Consider the following 15,415-nt stretch of genomic DNA (forward strand, 5'->3'; position numbering starts at 1 on the left):
ATGTACGTCAAAGAGAACGTTGCTGACCTTGCGCTCCAGTGGGTCCGAGGAAACCGGGGGGTCCGGCGTCGCCGATGGGTCCGGGGAAGCCGGGGGATCCGGTCCTGCCGAGTTTACCCACGGGACCGGGTCGACCCTTGGGACCTGCAAAGCAGCACAGTCCGCAAGTGTTCACGTTTGTCACGTCGGCTCCATCGCACCCTTCGCTTACAATGCTCACACGGAGCTCCATGTGGCCAGGGTGCAAGCACCAAAGGTCAAAAAGGTCAACGGCAAAAGGTCAGAGGTTAATTTGAAAGGAAGCGTGTCCCGGCTCACCTCCACGTCCGGGCAGCCCGGGCTGACCGGGCTCTCCGCTCTCGCCGGGCCCACCCGCTGCACCGGGGAAACCCGGGTCCCCGTACAGTTCCGAGGGGGGACTCGAGACGACCCCCGGGGGACCCTTTTGACCCTGGGGACCTGGGTGGGGGGAAAATACAGCATGAGTGCACGGGGTGAAGACAGGGAATAAAGCACCGTCACGTCTCCTACCTCGTCGTCCCCTAGCTCCTTTGTTTCCATAGTAACCCGGGTCACCGGCGTAACCCTTGAGACCAGAACCGCCGCCGTAGCCGCTCTCCCCTCGTCCTCCTGAACGAGCACAGCTATAAGGTTTAAACTTCATTCCACTTTTTAAAAATGATCCTCAGCCTTGTTTACACCCCTCACCTTTGAACCCGGGGCTGCCGGGCCGGCCGGGGCCTCCGGGGATGCCCGCGTCTCCTTTCCTGCCGGGGGAGCCGGGGAAGCCCGGGAGCCCGGGGTCACCCCGGTCTCCCTGTGCCGTGCCTGGACCAGGAGGGCCGGGAGGACCCGGAGGTCCCATGAAACCTGGAGGACATGAGAACAAGAACATTTGGTGGAGTGAAGGGAAGGAAATTAGCTGGAGGAAACCAAGGAATGAACACGAGGACTGAGGAAAGGTATTTACCATACTCTCCATCCAGTCCGGGCAGGCCGGGGTCTCCAGAAGGCCCGGGAAAATTTGAGCCCACGGTGGGACCGGGAGGTCCGGGCAGGCCAGGGAAGCCGACGCGCCCAGGACCGCCTGGCACACCAAATCAAACCGGTCACCACTACATCACTACATCACAGCGCGTCCTCGTGGCTGCTTCTTCACACCTCCTTCATCTCACCTGAGTCTCCTCTCTCTCCCTTGGGCCCGGGGAAGCCCGGGTTTCCTGGGTAGGTGACGCCTCTCTCGCCCTTGAAGCCTGGGACGCCGGGTTCTCCCGGGCGACCTCCTATATTCACCCCTGGGTGCCGAGTACAACAAAACCGTCAACGGTAGCTGGGCTTCAACATCTGGAACGCTGACTCGTGCTCTGCATCAATATTCTGCTGAATCTACTCATTTTATCGCAGGGTAGTTTTTTGCATTTTTTTTTTGGCATGACATTTTTCAACATTGTTCTAAACGTATTTAGAATATTTTTCAAAATTATTTTTTCACTTTTTTCCTCATTTTTCAAACTGACATATTTTTACTTTTTTATATATTTTATTTATGAATTCATATTTTTTTTACTTTTGTTGCCAAAACATTTTTCTACTAATATTTTTTGCCAGTTGGTTTGTTGTCTCATTTCTTTATGCACTTGTGTCGTTATGTAATATTAATAAAAAGACCTCCAGCATTATTTGTCCAAAATAATTTAAAGAAATGCATTTAAAGAAAAGAAAAACTCAAAAAATATGCTGTTTCAAAGAAACGTGGTGTGTGTATGGTTCAATGGTGTGATCTTTAAATCAAAGCTATAATACCAATCTGGCCTCCGACCCCCACTGCTGAGCCACTTGTCCTCTATAAAACGCATTTGACCGGAAATGGAAGAGACTCCTCTTCTGTCACAACTCCTGAGGAGTCAGAATCCAGGTACCAGAGGAGGTCTGAAGACGGGGAACGTTTCCCTCAAGCTTTTAGGCTTGTGCTACAGAAACAGACTCGAAACAGACTGATCCCGGATCAACTTTGTTCAAACTGGATCGCGGGTTCTCAAGGTCCCACGTTAACGGTGACCCCCCGCCCCCCCCCCCCCCCCCATGTGTGTAATGAGGTCCTTGCCTCGGGTTCCAGGGAGGCCTTTGGGTCCAGGGAGGCCGTTGAGTCCGTCCAAACCGGGGGGTCCGGACAAACCTGTTAAAAAAGAAACCACTTGTCTGCGGGAACGATCTCATGTTCTTTCCCCGCCGCCTCGACTCTCCCCACCCACAGGACACAGGAGGTTGACACGTCTCTCACCCTTGGATCCGGGACCTCCAGGACTGCCGGGCAGACCGGGAGACCCGTTCGGCCCCGACTCTCCCGGGTAGCTGGACTGGCCCTTGGGCCCGGGGAAACCGGGCGAGCCTGCGGAGGAGACGAGGGTAAAGCGTTACTGTCCGCGCGGCGTCCGACCCTGAAAGGACAGCGGAGCGCCGCCTCGCCTCACCGGTTATTCCAGGACGCCCTCCTTCGCCGGGACCTCCCTTCGTCCCAGGGAAACCGGGACCTCCAGGGAAGCCGCTTTCGCCGGGGGCGCCGTCGCTGCCGCGGCCCCCTGAGGAGAGAGGCGTCAGATGTGGTCACCCCAGAGGAGACGCGTTAACATGTGGGCACGGCGTGCTTGTGGGGGGGGGGGTCTTACCAGGGAAGCCCGGATCTCCGGGCTGGCCTTTAGCTCCCGGGCTCCCGGGATAGCCGTAGCTTTCTCCGGGTGCACCTGGAGAACGAAACGAGTCAAAGTCACGGGACGAATCCATGAATTCGCAACACACATGTTCCTTTACATTGATTAATTGCATTGGTTAGGCTGAAATTGCACTTGGACATGATATCAATGTTTAAATCTCATTTCTGTAACCACAGCGAAATATTTCACTAGATATTCCTTAAAGTCCAAGTGCAATTCCTGACATATTTAGCGAGGATCAGCTGCATGAAGTTTGTTTGTCCCAGCGCTACTGCTACTGCTCAACGTCTTAAAAAGAGAACTCCTCTTCATCTCATCCACACCAAAATGGTAAATTAGATGTGGGACAGTGCCGGGATGAGCTGAAAACGAAAAGTCCTTTTTTTAAGGTGTGAAGATAATGCTTCTAGGCTCATCGGCGCAGCGGCTTTCTGTTAAACAGCATTTGAACCTGGAGATGTTCTCCAACTAGGAGAACATCTCGAGGGTTGGTGGCGGCTGCCAGAAAGAAAACAACAGTCACATTTGCTGAAAACTCAGAGTCTGAAGGGCGAGCAAGCTTCTGGTCTAGTGCACGGACAGCAGGAGGAAGGAGGAGTGGAAGCAGAGCGGGGGTGGGTGGGTGGATGGATGGATGGATGGATGGATGGTGGAGAGAGTGACTCACCTGGGCAGCCTATAACGAATGACCCAACACCAAGAAAAGGATGGAGGGATGACGAGAAGATGGATGCAGATAATGGTGGTGTGGTGTAGGAAAAGGACGGAGGAAACGAGGACAAACAATACAAAACGGGGAAAAGAGGACATTCCGTTGGGTGAGGCAGAGTTTAAATGAACAATAAACAAAAAGGTGCCTGATTCGTAAATGGAGGATTGTGACAAAAGGTCAAAAGTGAAAGGACGAGGAGTGAAGGACAAGGTCTGGACTAAATGGGGTGTCTTCTTCTTCTGCTACGAATCATGCAAACAACAACAACAACCACGTCACAATGATGAATGAATCCATGTACTCGTTAACGGAAGCTGTTACACGGTTACACTTGCCTTTTCCGCCGGGGCGACCAAATTCTCCGGGGTTGCCGGGGAAACCAGGCGAACCGTCGTCACCCTGAAAAGGAGCCGTCGGAACTTGAGTCTCGCCCCGGTTGGCCGGTCGGCGCATGTCATGTACATTTTGTCACGTTTGTTCCCTTCTCACCCGAGGTCCCGACATGCCGGGGAATCCCACGATGCCAGACTCGCCCTTCTGACCCGGGAAACCCGGGTTGCCCGGTTGCCCGGGAAACCCGGGCTGTCCTGGCTGCCCTTTGCTCCGATCGGCGTAACCCGGAAGTCCCGGAAGGCCCTGGCGGCCCGGCAGGCCCGACTGACCTTTGTCACCTGAAAGCAGTCGGGGCAGGGGGGGGGGACACGTAGTCAACACACGCTCGGCCATGTGCGCCCGCGTCAGGTTGTGGCTGAACAGGAAGCGGCGTTACCTCGGGCTCCGGGGAAGCCGGGAAGGCCGCTGGCTCCCGGTGTTCCGGGATCACCTTTCACCAGCCCTTCGGATGGAACAAAGGGACTGGGCGGACCGGGGGGGCCGCTGTATCCTCTATCACCTGCAGCAGTAAAAAGACGGGGGCGGGGGTTGTTCCACCAATGAAAGAGCTCCTATGGGCGCCGTGGTCTCCAGTCTTCAACACAGCATGCTGTTTATTCAGTAAATTATTACATGATTTGCCCTAAAAACGCCGGACTTTGTCAATTAAAACGACCCTTGATTCTTCCCCCCCCCCCCGGGTTGGGCTGAGGTCTTTGTTTGCTCTGACTCCTCCTCACTGTACTCATAGAGCGGATTCATCCTCTCGTGTCACTCCGGACTCTACCTTTCGGTCCGGGGAATCCAGGAGCGCCGGGGAGTCCGTTCCTTCCGGATCCCGCGGGCTCTCCCTTCACTCCGGGAAACCCGGGGCTTCCGGGGCGACCCTGGAGTCCCGGGAAACCCGTCAGTCCCGCGGCGCCGGTCTCCCCTGCAGGACGGAGACACACACACACAAGACAAAACGAGGGCGTCACAGCGGGGGAGGCGCTGGGACGCCGACTGCGAGGACCGGCGGTCCCCCGAGGGGCCTACCCTTCCTGCCGGGGCTTCCTGGGAATCCGTCTCTGGTTCCTGGCCCCGGGGGTCCGGGGGGTCCACTGGGCCCTGGTGGTCCGGAGAAGCCGGGCAGCCCCAGGGCTCCTTTCATCCCAGCCGGGCCCGGGAAGCCCGGGTCTCCTCTTTCTCCTTTGCGACCAGGGGAACCTGGCGGAAGGACGGAGGATCCACGGAAAGAGAGATTAAGTCAGACATTTATTAACTGGATTAATAGATAAATGAAATATTAAAGTGAAGAAATAAATTAATTTGACACAAAACAAGGAGAAAACACTAAACTTATTTAAAGCAAACATGAGCTTACCTTGGTTAAATAATTAATGAACTTACCTTCAACAATTTATTCATTTCTGAATAAATATAGGAATTTATTAATTATTTATATTATTAATATACACTTATAATACAGTTTGGTGAAAACTAGGTTGACAATATGAACACACACATGTTTCTTTACATTGATTAATTGCATTGGTTAGGCTGAAATTGCACTTGGACAGATACAAGTATGTGTGTGTGTGTTATATCAATGTTTAAATCTCATTTCTGTAACCACAGCGAAATATTTCACTAGATATTCCTTAAAGTCCAAGTGCAATTCCTGACATATTTAGCGAGGATCAGCTGCATGAAGTTTGTTTGTCCCAGCGCTACTGCTACTGCTCAACGTCTTAAAAAGAGAACTCCTCTTCATCTCATCCACACCAAAATGGTAAATTAGATGTGGGACAGTGCCGGGATGAGCTGAAAACGAACAGTCCTTTTTTTAAGGGGTGAAGAAAATGCTTCTAGGATCATCGGCGCAGCGGCTTTCTGTTAAACAGCATTTGAACCTGGATATGCCAGACGAGCCTCTAGATGCGAGCAACACCTCGAGTGCAGCTCACACCTCGAGATGTTCTCCAACTACGAGGGTTAGTGCCGCCTGCCACAGGAAAACAACGTGGGGGGGGGAAAACAGCTAAAATGTCCACCGTGAGCCACAATCAAGCTGTCGAACTATCTGTTCTTCAGCTAAATAATAAATAAAATATTCCCCTCCCACAACCCCCCACCCCCCCAAAACGCCACTCTGCTGCAAAAAATGCGAGCAAAGTATCGACGATGCCGAGGTGGACATTTTTTTGCTGCCCGGGGGACAAATGGCACAAAAAGCGTCTCAGCAGGAGGAAGGAGGAGAGGAAGCAGAGCGAGGGTGGATGGATGGGTGAATGGATGGGTGAATGGATGGGTGAATGGATGGGTAGGTCGTTGGATGGGTGGGTGGGTGGATGGATGGATGAGTGGATGGATGGATGGGTGAATGGATGGATAGGTGGATGGATGGGTGGACGGATGGATGGATGGAGTGATGAGTGGATGGGTGGGTGGATGGGTGGATGGATGGATGGATGGGTGGATGGATGGATGGATGGATAGATGGATGGATGGATGGATGGATGGATGAATGGGCGGGTGATGGAGAGAGTGTCTCACCTGGGCAGCCTATAACGAATGACCCAACACCAAGAAAAGGATGGAGGGATGACGAGAAGATGGATGCAGATAATGGTGGTGTGATGAAGGAAAAGGAGGGAGGAAACGAGGACAAACAATACAAAACGGGGAAAAAGAGGACATTCCGTTGGGTGAGGCAGAGTTTAAATGAACAATAAACAAAAAGGTGCCTGATTCGTAAATGGAGGATTGTGGAAGAAACACAGTGAAAAAAGGTCAAAGAGAAAGGACGAGGAGTGAAGGACAAGGTCTGAACTAAATGGTGTGTCTTCTTCTTCTTCTTCTGCTGCTGCGAATCATGCAAACAAAAACAACCACATCACAACTGGAGGAAGCGTGTGGACTCCGTCCCTCTGCCCTCACCTGACGACCCTCTCTGCCCGCTGCCGCCGGGCGCTCCGCGCCGACCCGGGATGCCAAAGGACGGGCCGGGAGGGCCGGGAAGCCCGTCGAAGCCGGGGGACCCGTTGTTGCCGGGCTCTCCCTTCAGCCCGGGGACCCCGAAGCGCCCGTCAGCGCCTAAGGGGGGTGAGAGGCCATTACAGACGCTTCTTCTTCTCCTCCCACTACGACCACATGATGCGGAGGAGGACGCTACGTGTGACTCCCTCTGTCTCAGTGTCTCAGACCCACCGGGTAATCCGGGACTCCCTGGCGTCCCGAGCTGGCCCTTGTCTCCGGGGACTCCGGGAAAACCGTCCTGCCCGGGGCCCCCCGCCGTGGCTCCCAGCACCTCTCCGGGCTGACCTTTGCTTCCGGGACGCCCCGGAGCGCCGTTGTTGCCCCGGGGTCCGTCGGAACTCTGACCCGGAGAACCGGGAGTCCCAGGATCTCCTCTTTGTCCGGGGAAACCTGCAGAGGGGAGGGGGGGGGGGACCGTTAAAGGGGACGGGGCGGGAATCACCTTTAACCACGATGAGAAATAGTAGAGAGACCACTCCGGGTTTACCTTGTTGTCCCGGTTGGCCTCCGAAACCCGGGTCTCCTCTCTCTCCTTTGGAGCCGTCGAAGCCGGGACGTCCCGGGTTTCCCGGGAAACCGGGCTCACCTTTAACACCTGACAGGCGTCAATTGTGAAGATTATTCCTCTTGATCAAATGTTTAACTCTGCTATCTGTATTTAATAGCGTTGTTTGCACGAGGAGTGACAACCTGAGCAGATAAATGAATAGAATGTTGAAATGTCTCAGAAGGGTTGAAGGGTACCTGGTGGTCCCGGTGAACCTGGGGGGCCGGGCTCTGCGAGCTCTGGATCTACGTTGCACGGCAGCACTTGGCCTGGGAGCGGTCACACGCAGGTTAGCACTCACACTTCACACACTTGGACGGACACACACAGTGGGAGCTAACGCGTCGCTAAGCTACTCGGAGCTAAGCTACTCGGTGTCTTTAACCCACACCATCGCTTGTCAAAACAGTACAGAGTCCTCGTGAGTGTCCTGGTTGTCTGTCGCCTCCGTTAATTGAGGGTTAATCCGCGTTGAATCATGGGTATTATATTGTTGTGATTGTGCGCGTTGTGGGCCGAATGTCGTTAGTGGAGAAAATTCATCGCAATCACGAGCAGTCGCAGAAAAAACTATGAATTAAACTTTGTGTTTGGGAATCTGTTGTAATACTTCTACACACCCCACCCCCCCATTTCAGAGCCACCTAGCAGAAGCAGGGCACATGCGGCAGGTGTCAGCAGGTTTCATCGGAGGAAGAGGAGGGTGACCGCTGGCTTTTCTCTTAAGTGGAGCATCTCTGCAGATGTTCGGATATCGGACATGTTTTCAGAAGTCGTCTATCAGCGACTTCTAGTACGATGCTCATTGATTCATGAGGGGAGGCCTGTTATGGTTATGTATGTAAAGAGGCTTTAAAAAGATAAAAGTAATTTGATGATCAAATAAAAGATAATTCCTCATCAATGGTCATTTTGAATCTCGCTTTGTTTTACTCCATAAATCAAAAAATTGCCATAAAAATGTATATATTTTCTAGTGATGCAAAGTTTATCACAAACTTCCATGAAAACCTTTAGAATGTACATTAAAGTTCTGCAGGGGGGTGGGGGAATTTCCTTATATGGTTGGAACATTTTAAAGGCAGTTATCTTTAAATGTTGCCATTTAACTATATAAAGGGGCACTTTCAATGTGCCGTGTGCCCCCCCGGACTCCTTACTCCGCCTGGGGGATGAAAAAGTTAGTTACCCACCCGGTCCCTCTCCGGCGCCATTAACCCCCGCACAGCTGATTTCACCTGGACGGATACACATGCAGAGGGCAGGTCAGAGAGATGGAGGGATGGGTGGAGGTGGAGAGAGAGAGAGAGAGAGAGAGAGAGGCAGCATACAAAGCCAGTCAGGGTCATTGCAAATCAGCAATCAGACTCAATTAATTCTATTAATTCAAGGCTCATTCTGTTAAGGCAAAGAGCGTGTTTTATGAAAAAAAAACAGGTTATTCCGCTCAACGAGAAGAGTTTCCCTCCTGGTTTCCTCTCATGTGAGACACCCCCGGTATTAAGAGCGAAGGTGATGGAGAGCACGCATTCCTTCTGGAGGTGAGGACCTCGTGTCCTTTAGTCTCAGAGGAGAAGAGGATTTTACACGTTAAACCCCGGAGACTAAAGACAGAAGCATTGAGCGGCCTCGTCGCCGCGAGGCAGCAGAGGAAGCGCTTCATCGGCGCGAGCTTATCGGCTGCAGAAGAAGAGCACAAGCACATTAATGGAGGCCATTAACCATGGAGTTATGCGTGAAGGTAGAGAAAAGTCTAAGGAGGCGTCCCTTCGGGTGCCGGAGAGCTCGGGGACCCCGTTTGTCCCCCCTGCGTCCTCTACTGGTCTAAGGTGTTAAGGAGGAGGTGTTGCTATGGTAACTACCCAACTCTGAGGGCGGACAGTGTGGCCCTGTGGGGAGAACAAGTCGTTGCGTCCACACACACACGCGCTTCCTGTCCTTTCTTACCGGTCGTCCCTCACTCACCTTTTGACCCAGGTGAACCGGGTGGCCCTGGCGGCCCGTCCCTACCGGGGTCTCCGGGTTCCCCGCGGAAGCCGGGCAGCCCGGCGTAGCCGACGCCGGGCGCGCCGGGCGCGCCGGGACGCCCCTTCCCCCCGGGGAACCCCGGGAAACCTTTCTCCCCCACGGAGCCGAAGCCGCCGTCGCCCTGGAAAGGCAAAAAGAGAGAAAGACCAGCTTTCAAGGACTCGCTCTCGGGGGGTCGGGCGGGAGGGGGGGGCGGGGGGGGGCGCTCACCGGGATGCCGGGGGTTCCGGGGAACCCGGGTATTCCGTCTCTGCCGGGCTTGCCGGTCTCCCCCGTGGGTCCTCGGGCCCCAGTGGCTCCGAGCTCTCCCTTCAGGCCGGCACCGCGGTTGGAGAAGAAGGGCTCCCCCTTCGCTCCTTTGCGACCGAAGTAGCCGGCGTCCCCGGCGCGGCCCTGCAGGGGGACGGACAGGGACGGACAGCGCCTGGTGAGACTCGGGCCTTCACGACACGTTCGGGGTCGGCGCTGAGGCGACGGTGCGGACTCACGGGAGGCCCCTGGACGCCATTGAAGCCCGGCGACCCGCCGTCGCCGCGGCCCCCCTTTGGTCCCGGGGGGCCGGGGTCTCCGTTGCGGCCCGGCAGCCCGGGCGACCCGGTGGTCCCCGAGCCGCCGCCTCCGAGGCAGTCACAGTCGCCGGGATCACCTGGGGGACAAGAGGAAGAGGAGGGGGGAGGGGGGGGGGTGGGTGAAGAAGAACGACAGACTGAAACGAGGGGCCATGGGCGCAATGAAGTGCACAAGAAGTGGACGTTGTCATGGCGACGGCACATCATTGGCTTGAGGGCTACAACCTGAGGCCTCGACGTAGTGGGCTTTTTTTTTTGGGGCCACCAGTGAACTTCAGAGACAGCGACCTGTCAATCCCGAGGTGGCCCCGCCCCAAATGCTCCCCGGCGCCACGTGTGTGTGTGTGTGTTTGTGAGCGTGTGTGTGTGTTTGAGCGTGTGTGTGTGTGTGTGAGCGTGTGTGTGTGTGTGCGTGTGTGTGTGTGTGTGTGTGTGTGAGCGTGTGTGTGTGTGTGTGTGTGAGCGTGTGTGTGTGTGTGTGTGTGAGCGTGTGTGTGTGTGTGTGAGCGTGTGTGTGTGTGTGCGTGTGTGTGTGTGTGTGTGTGAGCGTGTGTGTGTGTGTGTGTGAGCGTGTGTGTGTGTGTGTGAGCGTACCTCTGAAGCCGTTGAATCCTCGTTCTCCTGGCTCTCCCCTGGAGCCAGGAAGCCCAGGCTCTCCAGGGCGGGGGTCACCTGCAACAACAACACACACGCACGCACACACACGCTAACATCATTTAGAGTCACGAAACAGCCACAAACAACATGGAATTGCGTTGAGATTTCACACTGTTTGAACTTGAGCTGAACTTTGGTCAATTTTCTGAGTCTCAGATCTTTATTCCACGCACGTAAATATGAAATGTGTTGAATTCAAAGTGCAGCTGGGACACACAGTGTGGAATCAGGATTAGTCTCTTTGATAAGCGAAAGAGTTCAGCAGCTGCTGCAAGGCGACAGATGCTCACAAAAAAAAAAAGCAGTACATTGTTTATATCCTTTGAAAATATAAAACAGCAGTGTACTTGAAGGTCTTCAGTGATTTTACAGGGACCGTGATGAGGAGCAGAAGCAGCCTGACACCCACACAAACAGAAGGAGACTCTAACTCCTGTCCAGGTTTGAGCTGAGACGTCAACTTGTGCCTTAAAGGGACAGTACGCACTATTTGACGTTGTCTCGCGTCTTCACAGAAATGCTCCGCTTCACCAAATAAAGAAAAAAACAACTATGTTTTATACTTTTTTTTGTGGTCTTCCTTTATTTAACCTGTTTGTGTCGATAAAATAGGCATAAAATTCGCTAACCCCCTTCCCCCCCGTTTGCAGAACCGTGCTCCTTGCCATGCATGGACGTCATTGTAAAATCAGTGAACAGCAGGGCGCAGCCTGGTGGCCAAAGAGGAGCGAAGCAGCCCCGCAGCAGAGGAGCGGCCTGCCCTCCTCTCTCCGCTCTACTTACCACCGCAGAGCGCTCAATCACACTATCACAAAATAAGCGCTTGGGCCAGTTAGAATTTACCAGCCGGGAAAGTTTGCGATTTGTGCTTTGATTATGATTTTTTTCCCCTTTGACGGGGGCCCCGAAGTGCTGCCGCTCGCCTCCGGGGTACCTGCCTTTGGAATCGGGCCACGGGTAGATGACGCAGGGTCCGTCGCGGGATCCTTCGAGGAAGGTTAGATCAGTCAGCCATGATGCTTTAGTCTATCGCACACGTTAACAGGTTCAACTGGACCGGCCAAAGGAGGTTTTTTTTTTTGTTCTCATTAAACCACAACAGATTGAATCCTTTAAAATGGGGGCGTTTCACATGGCCTCGCGTCTCTGCTGCACCTGTGGAGGGAGAGCTTTGGGGGGGGGCGGGGGGGGGGGTCGGCGCGTGAACCTACTCGAAGGGCCGGGGGGTCCGGGGGGTCCGGCGGCTCCGGGGTTTCCCGGTCCGCCGGGTCTTCCTTCGGAGCCGTAGGCAGTCGGGCCCGGGTCACCCGTCTCTCCCTTGGGACCGGAGGTGCCGGGGTAACCGCGTTGGCCGGGGAAATCTGCGGGGGGGGGGGGGGGGGGGCGTAGAGGCGGGTGGATTCGTTTATTCAGCGCGGCCAACGTTTTTGGGGGGGGGGGGGGGGGGGAAGAAGAAACCCGGCGGCTGCTGCGCGCGAGGGCCCACCTGAGCCGATGCCGCCGCTGCCGCCGACTCCCGGTGCGCCGGGCTGTCCTTTGTATCCCGGGAAGCCCTGGTCGCCGGGGAAACCGGGCGCGCCGCTGAGACCCGGGTCACCCGTCGAACCTGCAGCCAATCAGAGAAGGGACGCTCAGCGCGGGGAACACTCGCACGCGCCAAAACCCGACCTACGAGATGAGGTAGCGCGGCGCCAGGCGTCACCTTGGATGGAGGTGCCCCGGTCGGTGACGTAGGCCGGGGGTCCCGCGGGCCCGGTGTCTCCCAGGTCTCCCTGTCAGGGACGAGATCAGGACAAAAGACCACATCAGAGTATTCTCTCCATTAGAGGCATCTAATTAAGTGATGCCTTTGTTACTCGGCCGCAGAGTGCTGTGACATCATCATGGGTGTGGACCTCATGCTAAGCTAAGTGAAGCTAACCGTCAATAGCTTCACATTGTGGTCGTTCACTATTGACCAGAAAGTTCATGTGTTTTCCTCAACAACAAAAAAGTGAGGAGGAAGGAAAGTTTTATTGTTAATTGACCTGTTGCATTAGTTAAAGTGTATTTTACACTGAATGCAGCATGAAGGCGACACACAGTCAAACACAACACTCTGTTACCTTTGCTCCGTCGTATCCTGGTGTTCCCGAGAAGCCCGGAGAACCTCTGAGCCCCTGTCAGCCCAAAAGAGTTGGTCACATAATGTCATCCTCATTGTAGTTTACTTGATATGAAGCTAATTAACATAAACAGATGCCAACCACAAATTATTATTATTATTATTATTAATTTAAAAAAGGCCCACCCGTAGTCCCGGAGATCCGGGAGGCCCGTTGAAACCGGGGGGGCCCTGTTTGGCGGAATCCAAGACGACATCCACCACAGAAGAAGAGGGAAAGTAAAAGGATGAGAGGACATTTTATTGCTGGGAGACGGGAGGAGTCTCCTCACGAGGCGCTCTTACCCTCCCCCCGGGGTATCCGGGGATGCCCGTCTCTCCGGGTTCACCGCCGAAGCCGAACGGCCCCTGGAACCCAGTGGAAAGAAGTGAAGAGTTTAGTAGGGGTGGGGGGGGGGGGGGGCTCTCAATCTCTCGTTTCAAGGATTCGTCCAAGTGGATTTTTTTTTTTAATCGTCTCTGGATCACTCACCGGTTGGCCGGGCGCGCCGGAGATCCCTCTGAAGCCTTTCGGGCCTGGGGCCCCCTTTTGGAGGGGGGGGGGGGGGGGGGGGAACAAAGGTCAATATCAGAGGAGCTGTGCTGACAGGATTTAAACGTATCCTCGGCTAACCTCCTTCCCTCGCTTCCTTACCTTATCTCCTTTGTAGATGGTGAGCGTGGGGTCGCCGGTTAGCGACCCGTCGCCCGGAGTCCCGCTGAGTCCGGTTTTACCCACGTCGCCCTGGAGACCGACAAAAAACACACACAACGCGGTGTTAGCCAATCAGGAGGGGCGGAGAGAAACAGGGAGAGGAAGGAGGGTCGCGATGGGAGAGGACGAGGAGCGAGGCATGTGGAGGAAACATGAATAGAGAGAGAAGATGGAGCGAGGAGGAGGAGAAGGGGGAGGGATGGGCGGGATGGAGGGGGGGGGTGAAGGTGTACCTTGTCTCCTTTCTCCCCTTCATATCCGTTACTTTGGCTCCCCTAAAAAACAACAAAGGGTCAACAAAGCAACCTCCAAGCGATGGAACCGGAGCTGGTGTGATTTAATGTCATAGAATCAATGAAAGTAGTCCACTGGTTTACTCACCATTGGCCCCGGAGGACCAGGAGGACCAGGCGGGCCCTGGAGACGGACCACAGAACACACTCAGATTAACAGTCAAAGTCCAATATCAGAAACAACGTTCCCAAAGGCTGCAAAAAATATCCGTAAATGGGTTTAAATGTGTGTCTGGACTGATTTAATGTTGGTTAGAATGGGATTAATCAATAAAAATCTCCACATGTAAAATGTACAATTCTTTTACCTATTGATGGCAACTATAACTTTAAAATAACGAATAATTTGTTACAGGATAATAATAATTAATTCATGTTCATGTTATAATGTAAATCAAAAACAAAAACAAATGAAGCAAAATTAATGTTTTAAATGTACATTTTAACTGAATATGACATTAGGAGGGAAACAGATGGGTTTACATACGCTGAATCCCTCGGGCCCCCTCGGACCAGGAAAACCAGGCCGACCAATCGGACCTATGATGCCCTGCAGAGAGAAAACACAGGACTCTGCATCTACAGAACACACAGTTTATTATTTATTCACTGAGCAGAAGCAGCAGGGATCTTACCGGCTGGCCGTCGCTTCCTTGCACACCCGGTAAATTCTAAAAAAAAGGACAAAAAAAAAGGAATTTCTATGACAACACTGAGAGCTGTTTGGTTTAATGGATAATAAACCCACAGATGAGATCTATTACTGGACGACTACTGCAGCACCACCTAGTGGCCGCATGCAGCATTGCAATCGGCACAAAACATTCCAGTTGGTTTGAAACCAAATAGCTTCTAAAAAGAAAAATAATCCAATAGCTTTCGTTCTATTTAAACGTCCCAGAACTAAATCTGTAATTTTAACATTAGAACAGCGGACGAAGAAGAGCAGAGAAAAAGATGAGGAGGAAGAAGTGACAGACCGTAAAGAGGCAGAAGAAGTGGAATAACAAGAAGAAGAAGTATGAAGGAGAACTCACTGTCAGACCCTCAGGGACATATCGAGGTTCTCCTTTCTGACCCTTCGGCCCGAAAGGCCCCTGTTGGAGTAAAAAGACGCCATCAGCATCCATCGATCGATCTTCACCTCAGAGACGACTTCACAACACCGAGCGATGAAAAGTTTGTCCTCACAGCGTATCCAGGTGAGCCGGGTTCTCCGTACCCGTAGCCGGGCCTCCCCGGATCTCCTCTGGTCCCGTTGCAGCCGTCCAGTCCCGATGGTCCTCGCCCTCCGTCCTGACCAGGGTGACCCTGCGGAGGGACGGACAGGAGGACACCTCAGGACCTCCATGGTCACCACTCAGGGAGAAGGTCTCTTAGACATTCATTTTGTCTACTTTTGTTACCTCAACCTCACAATCATGCTTCCTGTGAGATGTCTCGTTGTCAACAGAGAGGCCTGAGAGGTGTTCCTGAGCCTTCTGACCCTGAAGGAACCACAAACCTCTCTGACGCGGGATGCTCGGTGGCGTGTGTTTGTGTTACTTACGGGTACTCCATCCGTTCCTTGGAAGCCCGGTACTCCCATAGGTCCCTGTGTGAGCAGAAGAACATTCATTTCTGATCGGTTAGGAGAGCGCCACCTGGTGC

General features: G+C 53.7%; 1 protein-coding gene across 2 annotated transcripts in view; it reads right to left on the reverse strand.

Annotated features, from left to right (window-relative positions):
- The window catches only part of col4a6 (collagen, type IV, alpha 6), a 52,578-nt gene that overhangs the window by 2,960 nt on the left and 34,203 nt on the right, over positions 1-15,415 (reverse strand). Inside the window, exons 6-45 of one of the 2 annotated variants that reach the window (XM_062560120.1) lie at positions 15,315-15,359; positions 14,957-15,076; positions 14,803-14,862; positions 14,401-14,436; positions 14,253-14,315; positions 13,854-13,889; positions 13,706-13,747; positions 13,413-13,502; positions 13,251-13,304; positions 13,064-13,126; positions 12,905-12,949; positions 12,720-12,773; positions 12,317-12,386; positions 12,101-12,220; positions 11,826-11,975; positions 11,553-11,600; positions 10,552-10,629; positions 9,877-10,034; positions 9,599-9,781; positions 9,326-9,509; positions 8,554-8,598; positions 7,558-7,629; positions 7,301-7,408; positions 6,985-7,203; positions 6,715-6,870; positions 4,831-5,001; positions 4,583-4,726; positions 4,193-4,315; positions 3,913-4,094; positions 3,759-3,822; positions 2,667-2,741; positions 2,472-2,579; positions 2,282-2,389; positions 2,105-2,176; positions 1,176-1,295; positions 971-1,087; positions 709-870; positions 532-630; positions 319-459; positions 28-144 (exon numbers count right to left, since the gene is read on the reverse strand). In XM_062560120.1, coding sequence (XP_062416104.1) covers positions 28-144; positions 319-459; positions 532-630; positions 709-870; positions 971-1,087; positions 1,176-1,295; positions 2,105-2,176; positions 2,282-2,389; positions 2,472-2,579; positions 2,667-2,741; positions 3,759-3,822; positions 3,913-4,094; positions 4,193-4,315; positions 4,583-4,726; positions 4,831-5,001; positions 6,715-6,870; positions 6,985-7,203; positions 7,301-7,408; positions 7,558-7,629; positions 8,554-8,598; positions 9,326-9,509; positions 9,599-9,781; positions 9,877-10,034; positions 10,552-10,629; positions 11,553-11,600; positions 11,826-11,975; positions 12,101-12,220; positions 12,317-12,386; positions 12,720-12,773; positions 12,905-12,949; positions 13,064-13,126; positions 13,251-13,304; positions 13,413-13,502; positions 13,706-13,747; positions 13,854-13,889; positions 14,253-14,315; positions 14,401-14,436; positions 14,803-14,862; positions 14,957-15,076; positions 15,315-15,359 — 4,102 coding nt within the window. The remainder of the gene's footprint in view (positions 1-27; positions 145-318; positions 460-531; positions 631-708; positions 871-970; positions 1,088-1,175; positions 1,296-2,104; positions 2,177-2,281; positions 2,390-2,471; positions 2,580-2,666; positions 2,742-3,758; positions 3,823-3,912; positions 4,095-4,192; positions 4,316-4,582; positions 4,727-4,830; positions 5,002-6,714; positions 6,871-6,984; positions 7,204-7,300; positions 7,409-7,557; positions 7,630-8,553; positions 8,599-9,325; positions 9,510-9,598; positions 9,782-9,876; positions 10,035-10,551; positions 10,630-11,552; positions 11,601-11,825; positions 11,976-12,100; positions 12,221-12,316; positions 12,387-12,719; positions 12,774-12,904; positions 12,950-13,063; positions 13,127-13,250; positions 13,305-13,412; positions 13,503-13,705; positions 13,748-13,853; positions 13,890-14,252; positions 14,316-14,400; positions 14,437-14,802; positions 14,863-14,956; positions 15,077-15,314; positions 15,360-15,415) is intronic. The other variant, XM_062560134.1, reaches the window with a different exon arrangement.

The sequence above is a fragment of the Pungitius pungitius genome, chromosome 1 (assembly GCF_949316345.1).
Source record: "Pungitius pungitius chromosome 1, fPunPun2.1, whole genome shotgun sequence".
Lineage (NCBI taxonomy): Eukaryota > Metazoa > Chordata > Actinopteri > Perciformes > Gasterosteidae > Pungitius > Pungitius pungitius.